Below are 24,145 nucleotides of genomic sequence, written 5' to 3'. Positions count from 1 at the left end.
CTGCGTGTACGCTTACAGGTATAAACGGTAATTTTTGTTAAAAATTTTATTATAAATGACCAAATTATTTTAAAAAATAAAAAATATTTTAGAGATTAAATTTTGTTGTACATCTTTTAAATAGTTATTTAAATATTTTTTCAAAAATTTAAATCAAATAGATAAATTGTTTGATAAATATCAGTTTTTTTACGACTTATAAAAAAATATAATATTTATTATTTTTTACTATATATTTTCAAATTACTTAATTACTTATTTGTTATTTGTATTTTTAAAGGTTATTTTGTTAATAACAAAAACTTTTAAATACTATTTTAATAATTTACACTATTTTAAACTATTTTTTTAGTAAAGTTAATTATGTTGGCTAATAATTAATTGGTCTAAAATTACTCTTACAACATGCCTACACTAATAGACTAATAAACTAAGCACGAGATCATATCTTTTATTGTCATACTTTTTTATCTTATGTTATTGTGTTTCTTTCCTTGCATTTTTATTTCTTCTTTCTTCTTCACACCCTTGTTTCATTTTTTTTCTCTATTTTGTGTTTCCAAAAATTAGAAAGCAAAAACAGAGTAGGAAAAAAAAAAAAGATGAGGGAATTATATAGGGATAACATTGACTTGCGTTTAAAACGCTTGAAGCACATAACAATGTGCTTAGCTCATCCTTAATGTCAAAAGCCATGCTATGCTTTATGGTAAGCTTAGAGCCTTCCCTTCCAAGAATTATTCAACTTTCGACCAAATAAAAGGGGGGTACTGCAGGAATAGAATGAAATTTCCTATGACAAAATAATAAATCCGATTAACTGCAAAATGGTAAAGGGTAAAATCCTAAAGAGAAATATACAAGATTCACACCTCCCATAATCACACTGTACAGAACTATAGACGAGTAAGCGTGTTCAGGTGATTTACAATTCAAGAAAATGCCAAAATGGTTGTTAGCCTAGGGAGGCTATAGACAAGGAAGCCTTATCTTGTTTCTCTATGAAAACATCATCTTCCAATTTAAGAAATCGAGATGAGATATTCTCTTTCTTCCACAACCCTGATCGCACAAGTTCCGAGCTCAATGCTCAAGCACTGAAACACGTTGCTACTGCTGCATGCCCCATTCTGCATATCTTACTGCATGCTAATTTCAAAATCTTCCAACCTGAGTGCATTAGATTAAAGATAAAAATAGTAAGTTACATCACACTCAGCTACAACTGAAAGGCCTCTCCTTGAACTTTTCATTTGGACAAGTATGTGACTCAGATATGAAAACCGGCATGTGCTTGCAATAAACATGAGATAAAATGAGAAAGGGCTATCAGCACTCGCAATAATCATATAAATTCCTAAGATACCATCAAGTAATTAAACCATTCTACCACAAATGAAGCAACTTGGACTTGGCTAAAACAAAATGAATGGATAAAATAACAGATTCCGTAATTTCAACTACATTATATTAAGCTTCAAACGACTGGGTAGAAAGGTTACCTGAGTTGTTGCATTTGCAGAGCTTTCTGCCAGAAACCTGATATACTCATTCTTCTTTTTCTGGAAATTGACCTTTGCCACATCCAACAGAGTCTGTTCCCTTTTCAAATCTTCCAGAATATTTTCCTTCTGCGATTTCAAATCCTTTAATTGCATCTCAAGTTTAAGGGAGTTATCAATCCCCATTGATATTTCTGGCCTTGGGAATCTCACATCTATATCCACCCTGGATCCCACCACCAGGGCGCCAAGAATAAAAGAAAGTCGATAAATAATTATGGCAATTTATGGATAACATCTTACTATAGGGTACAGATCGATATAGATTTCTAAATTCCTTTACATGGTTTCAGTCTAGTAGAAGCAAAAATAGCATATTAATGCTAAACTGAAGCATATTCTTTAAAAAGGATTTTGAAACTGATTCTTGAAACACAACAGTTTTTCATCAATGATCACACAATATAAATCAAAAGAACCAAGAAATACTTAAATTGACAAAGCTATGATAATCTAGAGGTTCCATATGTGGCAGAACATGTCTACAGGCTAGAATTTATAATTCATATCAGGTAAGATAATGTATCAGTTCAAGTGAAAGATTGAGATGACTATGATTGTTCAGTTCGGTTATAGATGATGTTATTTTCATAACAGTTAATCCAGCTTAACATCTTAGGATTTTTTCAAAAAAGACATTTAAACAGGATAAAATTTCAACAAAAATCATTCCGACACTAATATTTAATAAATCTATCATTCATTCCCCATACCTATTGCCCATGTAAAATACACCGCAGCTCCTAATCATTCCTCCATCTAAAGAGAGAGCTCCATCACTTATGCAAGGAAGTGCTTGTACCATATCTGCCCTAGTCTTATATACTTGTGTACGAGAGAAGAGATTATAAAACAGGGTTTCTCTGAGGCCATAACCACTGGGAGTTACACCAAATAGGTTTGAGCTATCAATGTTTATCATATTCACTGCAAAGCCAATAAAGCCAGGCGGACATGACCCATTGGGTAATCTTGGGTTTAAAATGTCCAGCTTCCGTTGTGCATCATCAGCCATATATGTACCTGGATAAGGCCTAAAAGAAAAGAGGAAAAAGGTTAATAAAAACACTAACTTATTCAGAGACACTTGTAAATGTAATCATACCTCAGAGATTCAAGACATATCACTAGAAACCGACCATCCAAAGCCCTTCCAATAGAGGCACCTAGTCCGTGAAGACCAGAACTCTTATTTACAATGCCGTCCTTATCATGCATTTCAAGAGCCTTGATTCCTTCAATGGTTCTACAGACAAGCGCCAGCATGGTGTCCAGCCCTAGATACTCTGAGAAAAGTCTGCATTCCAAATAAGCACAATGAAACTACCAGCATGTATGTGTAACATTCATAGAAATGGAACTAGAGATGAATAAGGCTTTTTTAAAATTTGTCTTTTTCAAAGATAATGTCATTGAAACTGAAGATACATGAAAGCTATCACAATTCACAAGTTTGGAATAACTGCATGATTTACAATCCAAAAGTCAAATATCTATGCCAAATAGTACCTGCTAAGATTGTCATCCTCAACTTGGCCCAGTGTGGCAACAATCCCCACAACATCCTTAGTTGGTGTAAGATGAGATGCCTGAGCTTTAAAACGAGTCTTGATCTGGCACAAAATACCCGCAGCAGATTTTTCATGTTGCAATATCTGTTTATTAACCTCCTCCTTACTGATGGGGAGGGGACTGTCCCCATTATCAATGGTAAGTGTATTTGAAGACTCTGATTTTCCACTAGTAACTATGAATAGAAAAACAGATACATAACACAATTGAAACTTTCTCTTCATCAATATAGAATTAATAAAGAAAATGAAACAACAGATCATTTCAGGTTTTGAGCAGAGGAGTAAAAAGTATAACAACTAGGGAACAAATCTAGTAGATATACGCACCAAACTTTCACTCCAACATATCATACTGCATAATGTTAATATCATCATGTATAATTAGAAATCAACAAGCACTCTGTAGCTGTGATGTGCATCTTTTTAATGTTTTTAAGATAAAAATACAGAATTAATTTGGGAAAAGCATAATTTCAGAACGCGAAATTGTAAACATGACTGTTAGTAAGAATATTTTGATCAATTAAAAATGCAATCAAATAAGTGGTTATTCTTGCTCAAGGGGTTCACATGGGAGTTAAGATAAACAGACAAAACAAGAGCAACCTTCAGAATCCTCTTGTTGCCAACAATTACATCACTGTCACTGACACTTCGCTACGTTGTCATCAGAATATGCAATGACATTCAACAATGTGAAAGATTACAACATCAATTTGATTATGCACCACAAAAGGCAGGACAATTATTCATGAAATTGAAAAAGTAATAAGTAACTTCTTAACAGATAGAAAGTAAGAGCAAACGTACCTTGCAAATGAAGAATGGAATTGTCCAATTTGCTCTTTTGAGCATTCAAATTATTTAGGTTGTCCTCGTGCTGCTTAATTTTCATCCCCAACATATGTAGATCAGCCTCTAGTTTCTGGAAGTATTAAAAGGTTTTAGGGAAGTCTGTAGTATATATCATCATCATTCAACTGAAATCCCCAAACAGTACATAACAGTACTTCTGTGATAAACTAAGATAATTTTTTTCTCATAAATGATGAAACTAGTTACCAAATAAACATTCAAACAATTAGTTTAGGGTAACAAAACAATAGATATTTTTACCCTAGGCTTATGATAGCAGCAACAACAGCATGATTAAACACTACAAATTTTACTCAACCTGGGACCGTCGGAAGAGGGATTCTGCTTGTTGATATCCACCGTTTTGTGCATCGTTGTGAGAATCAACATGGTTTTCATTCAAATCCACTGGCACCAATGCTGAAGATCCTTGAATGGATACAGGATTGGTATGATATGGATGCTGCACAAATAGAACTTGATCACGCATCATAGTTTTTTATTGTGGATGGCGGCAAAACTCCGCCATTGTTTTATGGCAGATGGCGTTGTGGAAAATGACGGAAATAGCGGATTACCTAAAAAATGCATATATATGTACAAAAAAACATGCAGAAAAATTGCAAAATATAATCAACTTTAAAATCTAGTCATAAGACATCCAATTAATGCAGCAAATATAGTAGCAATTTAGCAAATAAACATAAAATCAAGTTCAAGTCATAACTCATAAGTCATAAGGAGGTCATAAAACATAAGACATAGAACATAAAAACTAGAAACTTATAAAAAAAGATCAAAGCCTTTGTCTCATCATGTCTTTAAACTAACAAAAGATGAAATAAACCATCTAATTTTATAAGTCAAAAGAAAGCTCTGAAAACCGTTTCTTAAGGGGAAGGAGTAAAAGAAACCCTGTTGTTTTTATTTTTCTATATACCAAGCAGCAGAAGAAAAAATGACCTAATTTTTCCCACATATGAATTTCAAATAAATGCAATGCAGCTAACGCATGCAATTTTGTAAATTACCTGAGGCATCTGCATTTTGGAACTGAGATACAAACTTGGACAGTGAAGAAACTACAGAAGCGACAGACGACGAGGACGAAGACGGAAGAAGGAGGACGGCGTCTGCAGAGAGAGTGTGGAGAAGGGCTAGGGTTAAAGAGAAGGTGGGGAGAAGAAGGGGACCACGCAGGGAGTGAAAAAAGTGGAGGAAGTGAGACTGCGAGAGTGAGTGACAGTTGGGGCTCTCAGCAGTGCCAATTCCTTGGTTCGGCTCTGGTTGCCGTAGGGTTGTCAAACGGATTGGTCCCACCCATTAAAAATTCTGTATGGGCAGCTTTTAGTTTTGGACCTGGCCTGTGAGCATGTCCGCACAGTCCAATGGGAATGGCGATGAGTAGAGGTGCTCATGGCCCGGTTCGACCAGAGAGGCCGATATTCGGTCCGAACTTAAATACTTTGGACTAATTTAGCCCGATTTTATTGTAATTCGGTGAAACCTGAGGTTTTAAAAAATAGTTTGGTTAATTCCTTTAATTAAGTTCCAGCTAAGACTTGGGTCACCCAATCCAGCTCGATTGAACCCGTGTATGAAAAAATATGTATTCTGTTTTAGTATTTTTCTACATCAATGTCAGGAGCTTAGGGCACACACAGCCACTGAAACGCTCATCCGGAGCCCAGAGGCGCAGCAGAGAGCCCCCTCTTCCACGCTTTTATTGTGCATTCGTGTGATAAAACCTCGTGCTCCTTTTCACCATCAATCTTCTTGTTGCACTTTTCAAAATTGGTTAACCACTTTTTAAAATTCGTCCCGTTAACCACTTTCTAAAATTGGTTATAATTTATAAACCATTTTAAAAAAAAATTAAATTTCGTTAAGTTTTTTTTAACCGATTAACCAGTTTATTGGTTTTTTTATGAACACCCTAAATTCTTTTTTGTTGCGTTTTTCAATTTCATCTCTTCGATTAAAGATAAGCTACCAGATTCCATACGAATATTTTTCAGCTCAAGATTTTTCACTGTAGTTAATACATGCTTGATTGCAATCGCTTTCACAGTTAGGCTAGAACATGTTTTGATCTTATCTATAAATTCGAACAATAACTACTCTATCTTGTTTCTAATGACCGCAACCGAAGTTCTTTTTCCTAACATATTCACCTTCCACCAATTTTTCATTGGGGGCTCCATTTAATCAAGTATAAAGGTGTTGGCCAAAAGATTTATCTAATCCGATGATATTTAGAACAGATCGAATCAGATATGCAGATATAAGGCATTTTAAATTTGAAAAAAAAAAAGAAGAAAACCTGTGCTATTAATTTTGTTTTCTTGGATATACTATTTTTTTTGGGAATGTTTTTCTTCAAAAATATTATTCATACATTATTTTTTAAAACAATATAAATAAGATAACCAATACAATAAAAAAAGAAATAAGACAACTTAAAAAATAATATACTTTTTTTTATTTTTAGTAGGATCTATCAGATCAAATTTATAGATGTGATTAGGAGATGAAAAAAGGATAAACAATCTGTCAGAGACCTACAACTTAATCTGTGTTTAGCCTTATCTCTTCTAGTCTGACAGAAAATAAGTCCATCCCCAAACTATTTTAAAAGTTTAAATTCTTTAATAAGCCAACCTCAAGCTTATGAAATAGGTTATTTGGTGTGGTCTGTCCGCTGACTTAGACCTGTGAAAATATATAAATGTGTTAAATCAAAAATTGATTTGGTATTATATGATGACAAACATAATTAACTATTTTTCTATTATAATTAACATTTATGATGAACAATGTAGGAATCAATCATATTCTATCAAAGAAGTAAGAATAATGCATATTAATGAAGATTTTATTGAGGAAGAATCAAGTTATAATTGAAAGGATCTACTGCACTTCCTCCATGTATGATGAAACAAAGAAGAAAAGTTTTGCTCAATAAGGACCAACGGCCATGTAGCCTAAATCATGCAACGGCTAGCTTGTATCATGGGAATTTGTTTCCATACATACCATTCATGAAGAAGATCAAGTCTTATATATGAAGAGTTTATCAAGGATGGAAGGAACCTTTTCGTACAGATCACATTGAGAAAAATCAGATTTTAGTCATTGTATTTTGAATGTGTTCTTCATCTCTTGCGTCTAGAATTGAGAGTTATTGAAGGAAACAAAAAAGCAAAGAGAATGTTCACACAAAAACTGTATATTCATTTTGTTTGAGAGTTGTGTTTGAAAGTGCTTGGTTGAGTACACTTGGTTTTCGTTATTTAGGTTGGGTTAGCATCTAGATGTTGAATTAAGCTTGAGTTAGCTTAAGGTGGTACGAGAGTGTGAGTTTTTTGAAATTGGTGTCTGTAATTCGTTTTTATTATAGTAAAAAAAATTTCATTATTGTGGTAGAGATTAGACATAGGTCATATTGTACTTTGTGGCTGAACTATGATATATCGTGATGTTACTCTTCTTCTTCCCTAAAATATGTAATCTTCAGTTTCGATTTGTCCCCTACTGCGAGATGAGATAAAAATGAAAATAATATCCTAAAACTTGTTTTCTTCTTTATCTTAAAAAGTGGTTCCTTGATTCAACTTCTTCATTTCTCAACTTACTTAAAAACCTTCAAAATATATAAGTTTATTATATTAACAGGTGTAATGGTAAGAATTTTAACTTATATCCTTTATTTTATTTAAAAATTTGTATCCACTTGACTAAATATTTTTTAAATTACATATATACATTTTTATTTTTAATATATTTAATATTTTGGATTTTGTTTGATTATTTATTTATTTTGTTATTTTTTATTTTTTTAAATTATCAAACTTTTTAACAGTCTTTAGACCAGGTTAGATTTTATATTAGGCTAAACTTAGTATTGAGTAAATAGCCTATAGTATAGGTGAAGTCCACGTCGATAAACCTTATTGCATGCCTAGCTTATTAAGGATGAAGCCTAGCATGTAAACTACGAGTAATTAATAGATAATTAACTAATAAATTAATTATTATTTTAAAAAATTAGAAAATTAAATTATGATAAGTTAAGAGAGTAAAAATATTTAAAATATGAATTTTAACACTAATTTTAAAGATTTTGATCCAAAGCCTAGTCAAAAGACTGAAGCAATTGGACCAAACCTAAAGCCCATCATATAAGAGCCAACACTTGGCTTCTCTTCCCTCATATGTAATGGAATCATGCTAAAAGAAGAGAGTTGAAGGAGAGTACCTAATCCCAAATTATCTCCACTTTGAAATCCTTCAAACTTTCAATCTGGAGGCCCGATTGACGCGCTATTAGCGGCCATGTGTTCATCTCAAAATTCTCTTCAAATCCATCGGAATAAAGTAGTAAGAAATTTGAGATTTTTCACCCAGTTCTCACCCCCTTTCAAATTCGTGATTTTGGATTTTTGATGTTGATGAATTTGGTGTTTTTGACGATTTAGGTGAAATCTAGCGGTGGGTAATTGTTAGGTTTAACCCAAATCATCCGTGGGTAAGGTGAAAATTTATATTCCTTCTGAATTTTTTATTTTATGAAGTTGGGTATTGAAAATTTGGATATGTATGACATTATATGGTATTAGATTGAATTCATGTGAAAGTGAAGTCAAAGTGGTAAATTGGAACAAAGTTGTGGTGGATGTAAGTTAGTTGAGTTGATGTGAAGATCTTGAGGCTTGTGGAGGAGAGAATTTTGAGGTGTTTCGAGTTTAGGGAGGAATCAGTTAAGATATAATTTTAGTTTCTCGTAGTTAATATATAATGTAACATGTAAACTTAGGTTAGTAAACCTTAAGATAGGAACGAATTGAATGAATTATTGATTGAGTTGTGTATGTGGTATGTGAATTGAGAATGAAGATTTAATGAGTGTGTATATGTTGGAGTATGATTTCAATGATTATAAAATGATGATACTTGTTGATTTTTAGTGAGGATTGATGAGAAGTGTTGTTTGATTTTACATGGTGGATTTTGGAGTGGAGAGTGTTGAATTTGGTAAAAGATTTACGATAAATTCGTTCAATGGATTATATGGTTGAGGAATGTTTTTGGTATGTTGTAGATTTCATGGAAGTATGTGATATTGTGTAGGTATATTTTGTGTTAAATTGGTTAGAAATTTGGTTAGTTTTGAATTTGGGAAGTTTGAAAAACTTGAGATTTGAGTTTTGGAAAAAATATGATTTTTGACAATTTTTGGTAGGTTATAACTTGGCTTCTGGACTCCTTACTTTCTTAAAACTTGTTTTGAATGAAAATTGGGTCCGTAAAGTTTACGATGTTCGAAGAATAGACTAAAAATGGTTTTTAACCAAAAAGTTATGCACATTTGAAGTTTAAGTTGTAAAACTGAATTCTGCAGCAAGTTATGAAAATCAGAATTCCTGGTATGCGTGCATACGCATACTATCGTGTGCATAGCAAGCTTCTTGAATGTCGCTAGTTGCAGCTTGTGATCAAGTCAAATGCTGAAAGATCATATTGACATGTTGGGTCAAGCTCTTGTTCTGAATCAGTATGGCATTCAGAGAATTAGAGTGTCAACTTCCAGGACTCCTTTCTTTCGAGCTACCCCATTGTTCGTAGGGTTTCTCTTAAAAGTTTACATAAACTGATTGTTTGCAACCATTTCAATGAGTTCCTGCGCCTCTGTAGGTGTTTTCTTCAAGTGGAGTGATCCACCGGCAGAATGGTCCAAGGACATCTTGGACATCTCAGATAGACCATCATAGAAGATACCTAAGATAGTCCATTCTGAGAGCATGTCAGGAGGACACTTCCTAATCAATTGCTTGTATCTTTCCCAAACTTCATAGAGGGATTCACCCTCTTTTTGTCTGAAGGTTTGAACTTTCACCCTGAGCTTGCTCATTTTCTGATGTGGAAAGAACTTGGCCAAGAAAGCATTGACCAACTTTTTCGAAGAGTCTAGGCTTTCCTTAGGTTGAGAATCCAACCATATCCTAGCTCTGTCTCTAACATTAAAAGGAAAAAGCATAAGCCTGTAGATCTCAGGATCCACTCCATTGGTCTTAGTAGTATCACAGATTTGCAAGAATTCGGATAAAAATTAATGTGGATCTTCCAATGAAAATTTATGAAATTTGCAATTCTGTTGCATTAGAGAGACTAACTGAGGCTTAAGCTCAAAGTTATTTGCTCTAATGGTAGGTATGGAGATAATTCTTCCATAGAAGCCAGAAGTGGGTGCAGTAAAGTCACCAAGAACCTTCCTTGCATCTCCTCCATTATTCTGTTCGGCTGCCATGTTTGTATTTTTAGTTTCTTGTTCAAAAGTTCTATGAGATCTCTTCCGGAGTGTTGTGCTTTAACTTGTTGCAAACGCTTCCTTAGGGTCCTCTCAGGTTCAGGATTAGGATCAAAGAGAGGTTCTTTACCTCTGTTCCTGCTCATAAACAAGAAAAAGAAGACAAAAAAAAAGAGAATGAGGGCTCTATGTATAGAAAACTCCCTGTGAGATGTGAAGAAGAAAGAAGAATGAGGGTAGAAGAATGAGAAGAAGAATTCGAATGAAAGGGTAGAAGAATTCGAAAATTTAAGAATTAAAAAGAGAAACTAGAATTAAAATATTTTTGTTTTTATTTTATTTATTAATTGAACTAGAAAGATTTGAAAATTGAAAGGGGGTTTTCGAAAAAGAAGAGGGAGAAAGAAGTAAGGAGTTTTCAAAAATAGAAGATGGAGGAATTAGTTAAAAAATTTTGAAAAAAAGGAAAGAAAAAACAAGTAATTAATTAAGAAAGATTTAAAAATAAGATAAGATATTTTTAAATCAATTAAAAACAAGTAACTTATTGGTGAGGGTTTGGTATTTTGTTTTTTAATTTCAGAGTTAGAGTTTAAGATTTATGGCAAATCAATTAATCTATTTTGTGATTATTGTGTTATATTTTTACTCTTATTACAAATTTTATGGTTCATCAGTTTTATTAAATGGTTTGAATTATATTTTATTGACGCAGAGAGTCATTATTGTTCAATTTTTTTTAAGTATTAATCATCATTTGACATAGTTTATTGGTATAAATGCAATTTTTTATAAAGTGAATATGAATTTAAAAACAAGTTATGTAGGTCAAAACTATGTAACAAATTAACAATTGAATCTATCTTAGAAATCACCGAGATTGTTGTAGCTTCATTTTGCAAAATATAAAGTAATATTCATTAAAATATATTATACCTTTAGGAGAAAGTCTAGGAGCAACAGATTTTGTAATTTTTAGTCATCAATTAGTCATCAATAATATTTTTAATGGTGTGAGATTGCATTTAATGATGTAGAATCATTCAATTTCCTTTTGATGGTTAAATATTGGTCAGAATTTAACAAAAGTGTCAGTCTCCTAACACTCCTCTACCTTTAGATTAGTGGCTATTTTTTTTATATTGTATAAATATATGTGTAATACATTGTTATGGAAAGATTATGTATTTTTTTTATATGGTGTTTTATTCAAATCGGACGGTCCGACTTGTTTGAAAAAAAAAGTAAAATACAAATCGAAGGGTCCGATTTGTTTGATAAAAAAAAAACTACAAATCGCATGGTCCGTTTTGTATTTTTATTTTTTTTATTTTTTAAAATAGAAATCGGACGGTCTGATTTCAACATTAAAAATTTTTTTATTTTCAAAAACACAAATCGGACCATCCGATTTGTGATTGTTGATTTAAAAAATGGAACAAATCGAATTCACACCATAGCAATGAAAAACTCATCTCTTTTTCCATAATTGTGAGATGCACTCAGCTCTCCCACAAAAAAAATAATAAGCGTAGATTAGTATATGATTTAAACTCTGAGATTCAACTCTCCCGTGCAAATACGGGACATTAAACTAGTTCACCATCTTAATCATGTGTCACTTTAACATCGAAAACACCAAAAAAGTACACATCGCGCAGATTTGTTAGGACTTGACAAAGCAAAGTAGCGGAGATGTTGGAGACTTGTGAAATAATGTTAAAGTCTTCTAGAATATTTTAAATACCAAACTGAGTATTTATTCTATTTTCTATGAAACCATAAATATTCTCGTTAGATGCAATCATATTTGAACAATTTGATATTCTACAGGAGACATGACTCTCCGAACATGAATTTTCGATATCCAAATCTTGAATTCAAAACCACTAATTTAGGAGAAAGAATCTACCACTCTAACCAATAAGGAGATACGTCGCCTTCTTGTAAAAAAACAAAAACAAAGTCTTCCCTTTTCTTCTAATAAAAACATTCAACTCTCTCTCTCATTCTTTAATGTAAATAAACAAAGAATGAAACTAACAACTGCAGATAGGATTACATATTGAAAGCATTGTCGGCAATCGCACGAAGACAAGGGGGCAATAGTCATGCAGCAAAGGACGACCAGGCAAACGATGTTGGTTGGAAGGACAAAGTGACTCGGCGGGTGTGACTCGAAACAAAGTTGGATAATTTACAGTTCTATAGGCTGCAACTCCCTTAGCTTCAAGCTCTGCAAACCTCCACACGTACGTCAAGTGAGAACAAATCGTCAACCAATGACCTGTCGCCAACTTGGAGGAGATGATGGAAGAGAAACCAAATCCGAGAAACATTTTATTAACCAAATGTGGGATAACATTTGTGTTCTCTTCCTTGAGTGAGCAAGCAAAAAGCTGCATGACTTTCTTTCATAGTTATCAAAACCAAACCCACAATCAACCTGGTCAAACCACTGGTTTGGTTAGGTTGTGATAACTATGCTTTGTTCTTCTTCCTTATGCATGATCATGCATAATTATACACAAGTAATATGCTCTAAGATACCATGGTGACCCATGCATGCATATATCAAAACACAAAAATCAAAATATCCCGTATTTGCTAGAGTTATGGTTATCTTATCAAGTATCAACACAAATTAATCACACAACCTTGCGCTCTGCGCAGATTGTTCGACTAGTTCTAGAAAAAGTTATAACTTCATCTAACCAATGAGACAAGCTTTAAGTCGTTTTCTGCATACAAGTAAGGAAAATCACACTTACCAATCGAATTAAAAATACAAATATAACAGCACAGTGATATACAAAGAATATGTAACATCTTTTAGGCCTATACTGTGTGCCCCGACATTTTTGCTGCCAAACTATAAACCATCATTAGTATGCAATTGTATTCCCCCAAAGCATGCTTCAGGCATGTAAGAAACCTAAGCTACGCAAAACCAAGTCAAGCTCATTAGTATGGTTCAAATGTTCATAGCTAAACCTTCCCAAAAGCTGATTTCACGGCGAGATTAAATAAGCCATATCTTAAGGCAGTGTAAGCAGTGGAAAGGAATAAGAAAAACCTAGAGAGCACTGAGGTAATATAAAATAATAATATTAACAATAATAATATAATTAAACCACTACAGCTTGACCACTGATACCGTCATGAAGCTGAAGAGAGCCGTCTTTCATCAAGTTTAGGCTCAAACTCTTGAATCTCTCCCTTGAATATTGCCTAGATGCTTTTCTCCAGTCAGTTCCAGTTTTCATCATGGCAACAAACTCCTCATAACTGATGCGACCATCCTGTTAAGTGGAAACATAATTAGAAGCATTAGAAAGGCCAACAAAATTTGACAATATGTGGGATGAGATCGAGATCCCAAGCCAAAATGTAACATGAGAAGAGTATAATTGTGAATTTCCAAGAATGGTTTTATTCTATTAATATAATAAAGGTATCATTCGCAGATAATGAAATGTGATAATTAAATAGAACTGCATACAAAAAATGATGTGTTAATAGATATAATTAAAGATATGATCATTGATGTTTTCAAATAATATCATTAATATAAGTTGTGTAATGATTATGAATGAAAGAACCTGCAGCAAGGAAAATTAGAAATAAGTAAGGAATAAATGACAAGCAAGAAAATTAAACCTTATCAGTGTCAACTTCACGCATGATGTCATTCAAAACATCATGATCAGTTTCTCCTGACTCATCTGCTAATGCTTCCTGTAGTTCACCAAACTCAATATAACCACTACTGTCTTTGTCAAAATACTTGAATGCTTTGCGGAAATGCTCATCGTTCTCCATTTTTTGCAAGTGAATGGTAACAGCTACAAACTCCCCATAGTCAAGTATTCCATTCCCATCGACATCGGCCTAAAGTAATTCAATGCAACAATTCAACAAAGGAAACTGTCATTGAACCAAAACATTTTATTACTCTTGGATTAGACATATGAATCACTTCAAACAATGGTAAGAAACTGTAGCATCAATATTTAATACCAAATATCACCTTAAAACACCTATAAGTAGACACCTAGACAAAATTTAATCATTCAATTGCATTAATTTTGGTTCCAAAACATCTCCATATAACATGGGATGCAATGAGATATAGATAGAATTTAAAAAACTTCATTCAATGATAACCTGGCGCTACTCATCATAAAAATGCAGCCTTTTGTACACAATCATTTAGCAAATCCAGAATGGTTCCAGAAGAACTCCATTAAACTTATTAATATGTTCTGATAAAAAAAGAGCTGATATTATATGAAGCAATTCGGTCATGAACACTGCTCCCTCTGCTCTACAATAATTGTCCAACAAAAAAAAAAGCCTCGGTAACAGTAAAAAATTATGTGACTAGACAAAATTGGCCTCATGGAAATTTTAAAAAAAAAAAACTTCAATGAATATTAGAATTACACTTACTCTTTTTCTTAAAGTTACATAATTATTACGCTTATAGATGTAAAAGAGAAATTAATACTAACCTAAATATTGTAAATAAGTAAATTTGAAACCTTAAAAAAAAATACAAACTGAAACAAAGGGAATAAACGATTATAGAAGCATACCACTTCCATCAGCAACTTTATCTCTGGCTCAGCCAATTGTGAACCTACTTTCCTCAACCCAGCCTTTAGTTCTTCGTATGTTACTCTTCCGTCTTTGTTGGTGTCCATCAATGTAAACATATCTTTGATTATTTCTACCTCTTCAACAGATAAATGATCTGCAATTACCTGAAGAATTCATCCAAAGAAAATCCAAATCCAAATCATGAACATTTCAACTTCCTCATTAATTTGATCCCGCAAAAACTTGAGCCAACAACAAGGCATATACGAAAGTGGATTCTAACCCGAAGAGCTTTCTTTTTGAATCTATTCATCATAGAAAACTGCTTAAGCCTTGACCTCACAAGATCACCTAATGGAACATTTGGAGCTTTCTTGGCATTTTGTAGCCATGGATGTGCTGCAAGCATAATTAAGAACAGTAAATGACACCACTTTCTACATTGGGTGGACTTGACTGACATTCAGCCTCCCTAGCCATGGGGATTCAAATATGTAATAATTTGTTCTCCTTTCAAAGGGAAATTGGACAATGGGGCAAAGGATCCAATGAGGATGAAAAACCTTTAGTTAAAACAAATAATAAGTCATCCTGTTGGAACACACATGACTTCAATATCTTTAACTTTTTTGAGGCTCATTGTTGCAAAATAAACCATAAATGCCAACGTTCAACTTCAGCGTTTATTCCCTCTAACCAATGAATCTATGTTAGACAAAGTGCACAAACATCCTTATATTTTAAACCCAAATTCAAATGAATTTCCAGCTTAGATTCTGAATGATAATTAAAATTCAGTGTACACATAGCTTTAGCTTGCAAGCTACAAGCATGAGAAAAAAAAAGCATCTACTTGGTGCCTTTTCTACACAGACCACAAATGAAGAATATGACTTTTTGAACATGTGGAAGATGCAACTATGGAAAATAGTGGTAATGGTTTTCAACCAAAGGTATGACCAATTCCACTATCATATTACAATCCTACCAAGAAAGTCTAAGGTGATTTCATTCCAAAATTTTCCACAATCTCCTTCCCAGTTCCCACCTACCTAACCAACCAAGCAGGACCTATAGATCCTCAAGTACCTGGCTATGTATTCTACTCTTCCCTCACTAACAAGAAGACAAGGAATAAAATTTATCCACCGGAGCAGTAGCAACTCAACTGCTCAAGAATCGTTGTATGCATAATAGGCATTAAGCATAATAAAACCCATAACAAAACAAGAACCATGCTAACCAGACAAACAAAATATTTTACTCAACAAAACCGATACTTGATTGGCACGTAGTCACCACAGAGAAAAGATGTAATCTCCAAAGTATAAATAGCAAGGGACTTACCAAGCACCTGTTCAGCAGTCAAGCGCTTTTTAGGATCTGGTTCCAACATCTGCCGGACAAGGCTTTTAGCGCTATCTGATATATGCGGCCAAGGTTCCCTCTTGAAATCAATCACCCCCCTCAATATTGCCAGAGCCACACCTTGCTCCGTCTCTGCCACAAACCAAAACAAGAACACAAAAGCCATTAGAGAGAGAGAGAGAAAAAGAGGGGGGGGGGGGGGGAGGACTGTAACACAATAAAAAAATGCAACGGCTACTGGCAATGCAAGAACCTGCCCAAAACGGAGGAACCCCACAGAGCAAAATATAAAGGATCACACCAGCACTCCACACATCTATCTCCGGTCCATAATTCCTCTTCAATACCTCCGGCGCCATGTAGTAAGGACTCCCCACAATCTCCGAAAACCTCTCCCCTATACCAAAAGCAACATCAAAATTCACTTCAGTAAAAAAAAAAGAAAAAAAAATTAATCCAACTAAACTCATTCAAGTCCAAGCAATCAATCAATAAATAAATACAGTCACTTATTACCAAAATCCCAAAATTGAATTCACCCGTTAAATTGAAGTGAACATAGGTTAATTCATGCACAGAACAAAAGAAAAAACCAAACTAATCCACCAATTCATTTCCTGTTTTTTCCATATCATACCTGGCTTGAAGAACACAGACAAGCCAAAATCAATGGCCTTGAGGGGCGAATTCTCCTTCTTGTTAGCAAACAAGAAATTCTCAGGCTTGAGGTCTCTATGCATGACACCGTTAGCGTGGCACATCCTAACAACCTCCGCGATCGTCCGGAACACTCCGGCGGCGGCGCGCTCGCTGTAGTGTCCCCTGGCAACGATCCTATCGAAGAGCTCGCCGCCCTCACAGAGCTCCATAACTATGTGAACGTTCTCGTCGTCCTCGTAAGCTCCCTTCAGCTGCACCACGTTCGGATGCGGCGGCAGCGTGGACATGATCTTCACCTCGCGCCGCACGTCGTCTATGTCGACGGCGGTGCGGAGCTTCCGCTTCGAGATGGACTTACATGCCAGAGCTTCTTTGGTCTCGCGGTCAGTGCAGAGGTAGGTTATGCCGAATTCGCCGCGGCCCAGCTCACGGCCAAGTATGTAATCGTCACTGATTCGGGCCCGGTGCTGCGGGCCCGCGGGGATGTCGTTGTTGAGGACGCGGATCGGGTTGGCTGGCCGGGCCGGAGTGGAAGAAAAGGGGTTCGATTTACGGTTGTTGGTGTTAGGCTTTGTGGTTGTGGTTGTTGTGCTGTCTACTACATCTGCTCTGGCGCAAGCGTTGCAGTTTCCCATCCTTTTTTCTTTTTATTTGTTTATTTTGTTGTTTTGTTCGGTTTTGGAGGTTTAATTTAGAGTTAGGAGTGAACACTGAATACAGACCAGAGCGGTGGGTTTGTCCCGGCAGTTGGGTTTTCCCGGCGGGGAAGCGGGGCTAGCGAGACAAAAGGGAGCAGTTTGTGTGAACGTTGGTAAGTTTAGTTGAGAAAAAGTAAATCACCTTTTGGTATTAAGTACACCTTACTTCTTATAATAATATAATAATATAATAATAACAGAAAAAAACTAAGAAAAAAATCTTTTAAAGTGACATAGTAAAATGATGTTCTAATTATTTTTAAATTTGAAATATTTATTATTTGTGAGTTCTATTATTTTAATTAAGAGTGATTAATGGTATATTTTTTTTTAAATAACAGTATAACTTTAGAGAAGCCAAATCCAAAAGACTAATAATAATAACCGATTTCATATGTTTAAGAGTAATACTACATATTTAAATCTTTTTATAAACCAAGTCTAATCAAGTTAAATATTGAGATTTGGAGTAACATTATCTGTTATGAGAGTTACCTGAAACGGTGATTTGGGCCTGAATGTGAGATCTGGATTCCTTCCGAAGTAATGTTCAATTTGTGCTGGTGTCAATGTGCTACCATCCAAGTTTTCGTGAGGAGGTGAGGATGGTACCTGCAAGTAGGAGTGGTAAATGGGGAAGCCCATCCTGCCAAAAATCTGTCCTCTGGTGGACTGGCCCGCCACGACCCGCATAATGAGGTGGTCCTGAAACTAAACTTATAATAATAATGACGAGAACAAACAGAAACATCTAAATATACAATCAACCATACAATAAGAAACACAATACTAAATAAAAACGTCAAAAGATAACATCACACGTACAACAAAAAACACAGGAATGGTAAGAATCGTCCAAAGATAAACTCAATCGGACTACAAGTGAAGAAAACTGCAACAAGCTATTTCTTCGGGGCCTTCTTGAAATAATGAGATGGGGTGTATTTATCCGAGGGAGCAATCTGTGTCCGTAGATTATATGGACGACCCTCAGAAACAGCTGCATCCAGACCACTAGGTCCGCTACCACCGCAACCCTCAGAAGCACCGACATCTGGCATGCTGGCTCTGCCAGTGTCATAGATACCAAAAGTACTCATGTCCGGAGCACTCAATCCACCATAATAATACTCGTACTCCAGGTACTTTCCTCCAACTGCCTCTTTCTCCTGCGGATATTCATTCAATCGAACAACTCGATCCGCGGCGGTGCGGAAAGATGAGGAGGATCAACAAGACACGACGATCGATTAATCGAAAAGTCGCTAAAGTGACCTGATACGGCACGATGACCAATTGACAGCCCAGAATCAGCAGGCCTTTGCTGAGATGGCTTAAATAGATAATCTATATCTCTTAGTACTTGAGACAAACTGATGTCATCAATTTCAACCAATGGACTGAAGTGGCCATCGGGTGAAATTACCATATGTAGTATGTACGACTTTGCTAGATCCCTGTCAAACGTAAGTAATGTTTTTATCTGAGAACTTGTCAAACGTAGGTCATGTTTAGTGTTTTCCAATGTGCTCAGCTGCAACTTTGGTCTACATGCAGGAAATAGGAGATATGTTTCAATGTTGACTTTCTGTACAAAATGCAACCTGCGTTTTATAGTTTTAGTTTTTTTTCTCTTCCATGTCAATCATGGATTACGTTTTGCAGAATTCTGCATTTACAATTTCACATCTATATATAACATACCATGCACCAATATATTTGAATTACTCAAATTTTTATTCTATTATTAAATTAATTTCTATAGATTTTACATTAGTTTTTTACTTTCTTTTTTAGTGCTTCTGGAAAGAAAATATTCTTAGGAGCACGTAAAGAAATGTAAAAGCAAAAAGTACTTGTTCACATTCTATGGGTCAAAATTTTTTTTTCAACAATGTGGATTAAGTACTAGTACGGCAGTACCAACGTATTTATATTTGTTCACCTTCTAATTTTTACATGTGAGTTTTTTTTTTAATTATTTTGTTAGTCTTTATAGTTTTGTTAAATTTGTAATTAAATTATTATACTTTTTTTTAATTAGATTCTTATACTACTTTTAATTTTATAATTAGGTCCTTCTTAGAATAAAAATATTAGAATTAACTAAATATTTCTTTACAAATTAAAGATATTTATAATTAAAAATATAATTACATCTTTGACCACATGTATTTTGGAAGAAATATTTTATTAATGTTAATATTTTTAACATGAAAATGACCTAATTACAAAATCAAAAACAGTATAAGGATCTAATTAAAAAGAAAAAAAATATAAAAATCTAATTAAAAATTTAGTAAAATTATAAAAACTAACAAAGTAATTAAACTTTTTTTTGGGATCTACTTGCAGTCTTACAAGCTGCAAAAGATGCTAAAAGGGTGTGTAATACTAATTAGGAGATAATACCTAAATTGGTCCCTGAAATTCCCAACTCGCATCAAATAAGTTCTCCACTTTTTAAAATAACCAAATGTATTTCTCACTATCAGAAACGTAAATTTCCGTTAGTCCAAAAGTTACTGGACATTAAAGCGCCGCTGATGTGTATAGTTAAGTGCTAAGTTGACAGTTTGATGTATGCTGATGTGGACACACAATAATTTCAACTCAAATTGGTGTCGCTGATTGCATGAAGCATGCGTACGCACGAGCATCCCTCTAGAATGAAAATATTTTTGTGCGAGCATCGTGATTGTATCATGCGTACACACGATGCCAAACTAGAATGAAAATGTTTTTGTGCGAGCATCATGCGAGTACCGTGCGTACACGGTGAGGTCGGTAGCTTTATCCCGCTCTTGGATTTGGCAAGTCGGGGATTAAAGATTCTATAACAGCCCGATTCTCCACAGAGTTATTCTCAGAAATTCTGTGATGAAAAATTCGATAGATATCTGTGAATCACCTCATCATAAAATAATAAGGCGGATTTAGACTCGATAAGTAAAAAGAATAGATATACCGTGAGAGATAAAAGTGTGTCCTAAGCTGAAAACCGTACCAAACAAACTCCACCCTTTCATAATCAAACCGATTTTTTCCTCCATTATAAAGTCACATTTTTCTTTTTTCTTTCTCCACATTTTTCTATCAAACATCATATCTTTAATTATTCATTTGAATTAATTAAAGATGAGTATAGATATACCATTAGACTAGTTAACACATGATCAAACACACATTAAACCACTCTTTTCCTTGGTTCAACCGAACCATGACCATGAAACTAAAACCAAGAAAGAACTTAACCTTGATTAGTTGTAACTTTGTTCTTCCTCCTCTCATCACCGAACCGAACTAGGATACAACCATGGTCACCTCTTGCTCATTCATTGTGTTGCTTGGTGTTGCTGAGGAAGGGAGCCACGAAGCTTTCTACACTAACTCACCTCTTCTCCACCATATATGACCAAGCTTCTCATTATTCTTAATACAACAAAAAATGCACAAAACTAAAAGAGAAAAGAGGGATAGAGACGGAGCCAAGAGAGGAAGAGGAAGCAAGAATGGAGGCTAACCAAAAATAGGAGACTCCCATCTAAGCAATTTTATTTGAGTTCTTCCTGCTGGGTAAGCACCAACGTCCTCCTTTCCCTGCCTCTTTTTAAAATTCAAAAATTCAACTCTCACTATGCTCCATTTTCAGTTAATTTGATCGGTTCCTTCATGAACAGACGCTTAAGGAGAGTAAGAACTCTTCTCTTACTCATGTATCGTTCGGAGAAATGGCCTTGGAGATGTGAGAAATTCTGATTTTCGCTATGTTAGGGTTTCTAATTCAAGGAAGAAGTAGAAATAGAATTTTGAACTTCAAAAGAGGTAAGGGTTAGGATATATAGAATATTATGGTTGCTGCTATGTGTACTTATGATGATTGATGGTTTATTATGTGTTTGATTGATGAGGGGTGCATATTGAATTTCTGTTATGATAAGATGCAGAAAAGTGAATGTTTAATTATGTATGTGCATTTGTAAAAAGGTGAATTAAAGAGTCTGAACTCTTGGAGCTGTGCTAATCATTCTAGAAATTTTGGTTAGTCAAAAAAAAAGATAGAATTATGATTTTAGAGGAATTTTAGACTTAAATATAAGATTTGGTATGTGAGGTTGTTAGAATTGTATTGTGCATCAGAATGAACGAATTTCTGGGAGCAGCCTGGTAGTACGAATCCCCACACCTTTGTACTATTGTACCAGCAAGTGCATTAGGTCGTCCAAGTAATACCTGAGCGAGTCAGAGTTGATCCCACGAGGATTGTGGTTTGAAGCAAGCGATGGTTATCTTGCAGGTCTTAGTCAGGCGAATCAGAAGGTTGTTGGTTGTGAGATCTAAACTATGTTGACTTGTAACTAATAAAGCTACTCTGTAAATTAAATGGAAATCAATGATAGGGATAAGGTAAAGGATTGGAGTTGCTTTGTCTTTCTAAATTAACTCCGGTATTAATGTCCTCTTTGCTTGTGAATGATCTCTTCAATGGCAGGCTGTAAGTGATTGGCGCCTTTATTGAGAGGTCATCAATACTCCTCCGGATCTGAACCCTAGGGCTAGTCTGGATCCATCTTTGCTTGAGGGTGAAGCGTGTACAGTCCATTCTCCTTGATGATCCTACTCTAAACGCCACAGACAAGGTCGAATCTTCCAGATCAGAGAATGCTGCATCATTGGGTTCTAGCCTCTACCACAGAGACCCTAATCTCCCCGAAATCGACTGAACTGGTGTCCTGAGAAGTCCCCAATGAAGTCGTGGATTAGCCGTCTGAGAGATGTATGATTCAAGCTGGTGGTGCATGTTTTCCACTGAAGTATTCACACGAACCCAAGTAGACGTAGGTGTTTGTCAGGCACATTTGTCTTAATGTGATGAACAGAGTTGATTGTCACTGATCATCCTATCCACCATGTTGAAGTGCGAATATATATCTTAGAATTAATCAAACACGGATCGAAGAAGAAACAGTAATACTATTATTAATTCATAGGACTCAGCAAGGCTCCTCCCCTCAACCTAGGAGGTTTAGAAACTCATACTGAAGTAAAATACAATGCAAAACATAAATGATGGTAAAAAGGTTCGAAGATGGTGATTAAAGGTCTAAATTACATAAATTTAATCCTTAAATACTAAACAGATGACTAGTAAGGATAAAACAGTCTATTTACTGCTAAAATCTACTTCTGGGGCCCACTTGGTGAGTGTTTGGGCTGAGCATTGATGAGATCCACGTGCTATGAAGTCTCTTGGGTATGAAACGCCAGCTAGGGGGTCCTCATTGGGGGGTTTGGATGCTGGTACTGCTTTTGGGCGCTGGACACTTGGAACGGGGCAGGTAGCTGGCGTTGGACGCCAGTTTTGAGTCTTCTAATCTGAAGCAAGATATCGACAATTATATATTGCTGGAAAGCTCTGGAAGTCAGCTTTCCATAGCCATTGAGAGTGCTCCATTTTTACTTCTGTAGCTCTAGAAAGGCTCTTCCGAGTACAAGGAGGTCAGATTCGGATAGCATCTATAGTGCTTTCTCTTTCTCTGAATCAGACTTCTGCTCTAGCTCCTCAATTTCAGCCAAAAATTACCTAAAATTGTACAAAAACTCATAGTAGAATCCAAAAATATGAATTTAACACTAAAACATATAAAATTTAACAAAAATTAAATAAAACATGCTAAAAACTATATGAAAATGACGTCAAAAAGCGTATAAAATATCCGTTCATCACAATACCAAACTTAAACCGTTGCTTGTACCCAAGAAACTAAAAACACATTAGGATAAAAATAAAATTAAGATGCAATAAATCTCTAAGTTTCAAATAAAGCTTAGATACAATCAGATGAGCGGGACTTAGTAGCTTTTTGCTTCTGAATAGTTTTGGCATCTCACTATCCATTGAAACTTAGAATCCATATGATATCATTGACTCTCCTAGTTAAGCTTATTTTGATTTTTGAACACAATTTTCAGAGTCTTGGCCGTGACCCTAAGCACTCTGTTTTCCAGTATTACCACCGGATACATTCATGCCACAGACACTTTAACTGGGTGAACCTTTTCAGATTATCACTCAGCTTTGCTAGAGTCCCCAGATAAAGGTGTCCAGATTTCTTAAGCACACTCTTTTTGCTTTGGACTACGACTTTAACCGCTCAGTCTCAAGCTCTTCACTTGACACATTCACGCCATAAGCACATAGTTAGGGACAACTTGGTTTAGCCGCTTAGACCAGGATTTTATTCCTTTGGGCCCTCCTAACCACTGATGCTCAAAGTCTTGGGCCCTTTTACCCTTGCCTTTTGGTTTAAAGGGTTACTAGCTTTTTCAATCTGCTATCATTTTCTTGCATTTTTGGGCAGTAATGGATTTTTCTGCTTTTTTTTCTTTTTCACCATTTTTTCGCATGCATATAAATTTTTTTTCTTTTGTAACATGCTTTTTCTTTTTTCTTTTTTCTGCTTTTTCTTGCTTCAATAATCAATTTTTAGATTTTTCAAATTATTAATAATATTTCTC

General features: G+C 34.9%; 2 protein-coding genes and 1 non-coding gene across 4 annotated transcripts; 1 reads left to right on the top strand and 2 right to left on the bottom strand.

The window, feature by feature from the left end:
• Positions 1–603: 603 nt before the first annotated feature.
• LOC112802616 (protein DEFECTIVE IN MERISTEM SILENCING 3) lies at positions 604–5,721 on the bottom strand. Of its 2 annotated transcripts, none has more exons than XM_072237775.1 (8): positions 5,023–5,721; positions 4,311–4,569; positions 3,947–4,061; positions 3,072–3,309; positions 2,668–2,859; positions 2,276–2,596; positions 1,503–1,728; positions 604–1,170 (listed from the first exon to the last, which is right to left on the bottom strand). In XM_072237775.1, the coding sequence occupies exons 2-8, from the start codon at positions 4,482–4,484 to the stop codon at positions 1,156–1,158; spliced, it is 1,281 nt and encodes a 426-aa protein (XP_072093876.1). In that variant the 5' UTR covers positions 4,485–4,569; positions 5,023–5,721; the 3' UTR covers positions 604–1,155. The 2 variants fall into 2 exon arrangements, with proteins under 2 accessions (XP_072093876.1, XP_025701680.1); XM_025845895.3 differs by having other exon boundaries at positions 4,311–4,454; positions 5,023–5,505.
• A 4,071-nt stretch (positions 5,722–9,792) lies between these two features.
• LOC112804531 (small nucleolar RNA R71) lies at positions 9,793–9,896 on the top strand. The gene has a single exon (XR_003203143.1). It is a non-coding gene; the product is annotated as a small nucleolar RNA R71 (small nucleolar RNA).
• A 3,139-nt stretch (positions 9,897–13,035) lies between these two features.
• Positions 13,036–17,779, bottom strand: LOC112802615 (calcium-dependent protein kinase 10). Its single transcript, XM_025845891.3, has 7 exons — positions 16,906–17,779; positions 16,522–16,665; positions 16,248–16,400; positions 15,184–15,299; positions 14,897–15,064; positions 13,959–14,189; positions 13,036–13,600 (listed from the first exon to the last, which is right to left on the bottom strand). The coding sequence occupies exons 1-7, from the start codon at positions 17,561–17,563 to the stop codon at positions 13,427–13,429; spliced, it is 1,644 nt and encodes a 547-aa protein (XP_025701676.1). The 5' UTR covers positions 17,564–17,779; the 3' UTR covers positions 13,036–13,426.
• Positions 17,780–24,145: the final 6,366 nt, after the last annotated feature.

The sequence above is a fragment of the Arachis hypogaea genome, chromosome 5, assembly GCF_003086295.3.
Source record: "Arachis hypogaea cultivar Tifrunner chromosome 5, arahy.Tifrunner.gnm2.J5K5, whole genome shotgun sequence".
NCBI classification, from domain to species: domain Eukaryota; kingdom Viridiplantae; phylum Streptophyta; class Magnoliopsida; order Fabales; family Fabaceae; genus Arachis; species Arachis hypogaea.
This window is presented reverse-complemented; position numbering and strand designations above follow the sequence as displayed.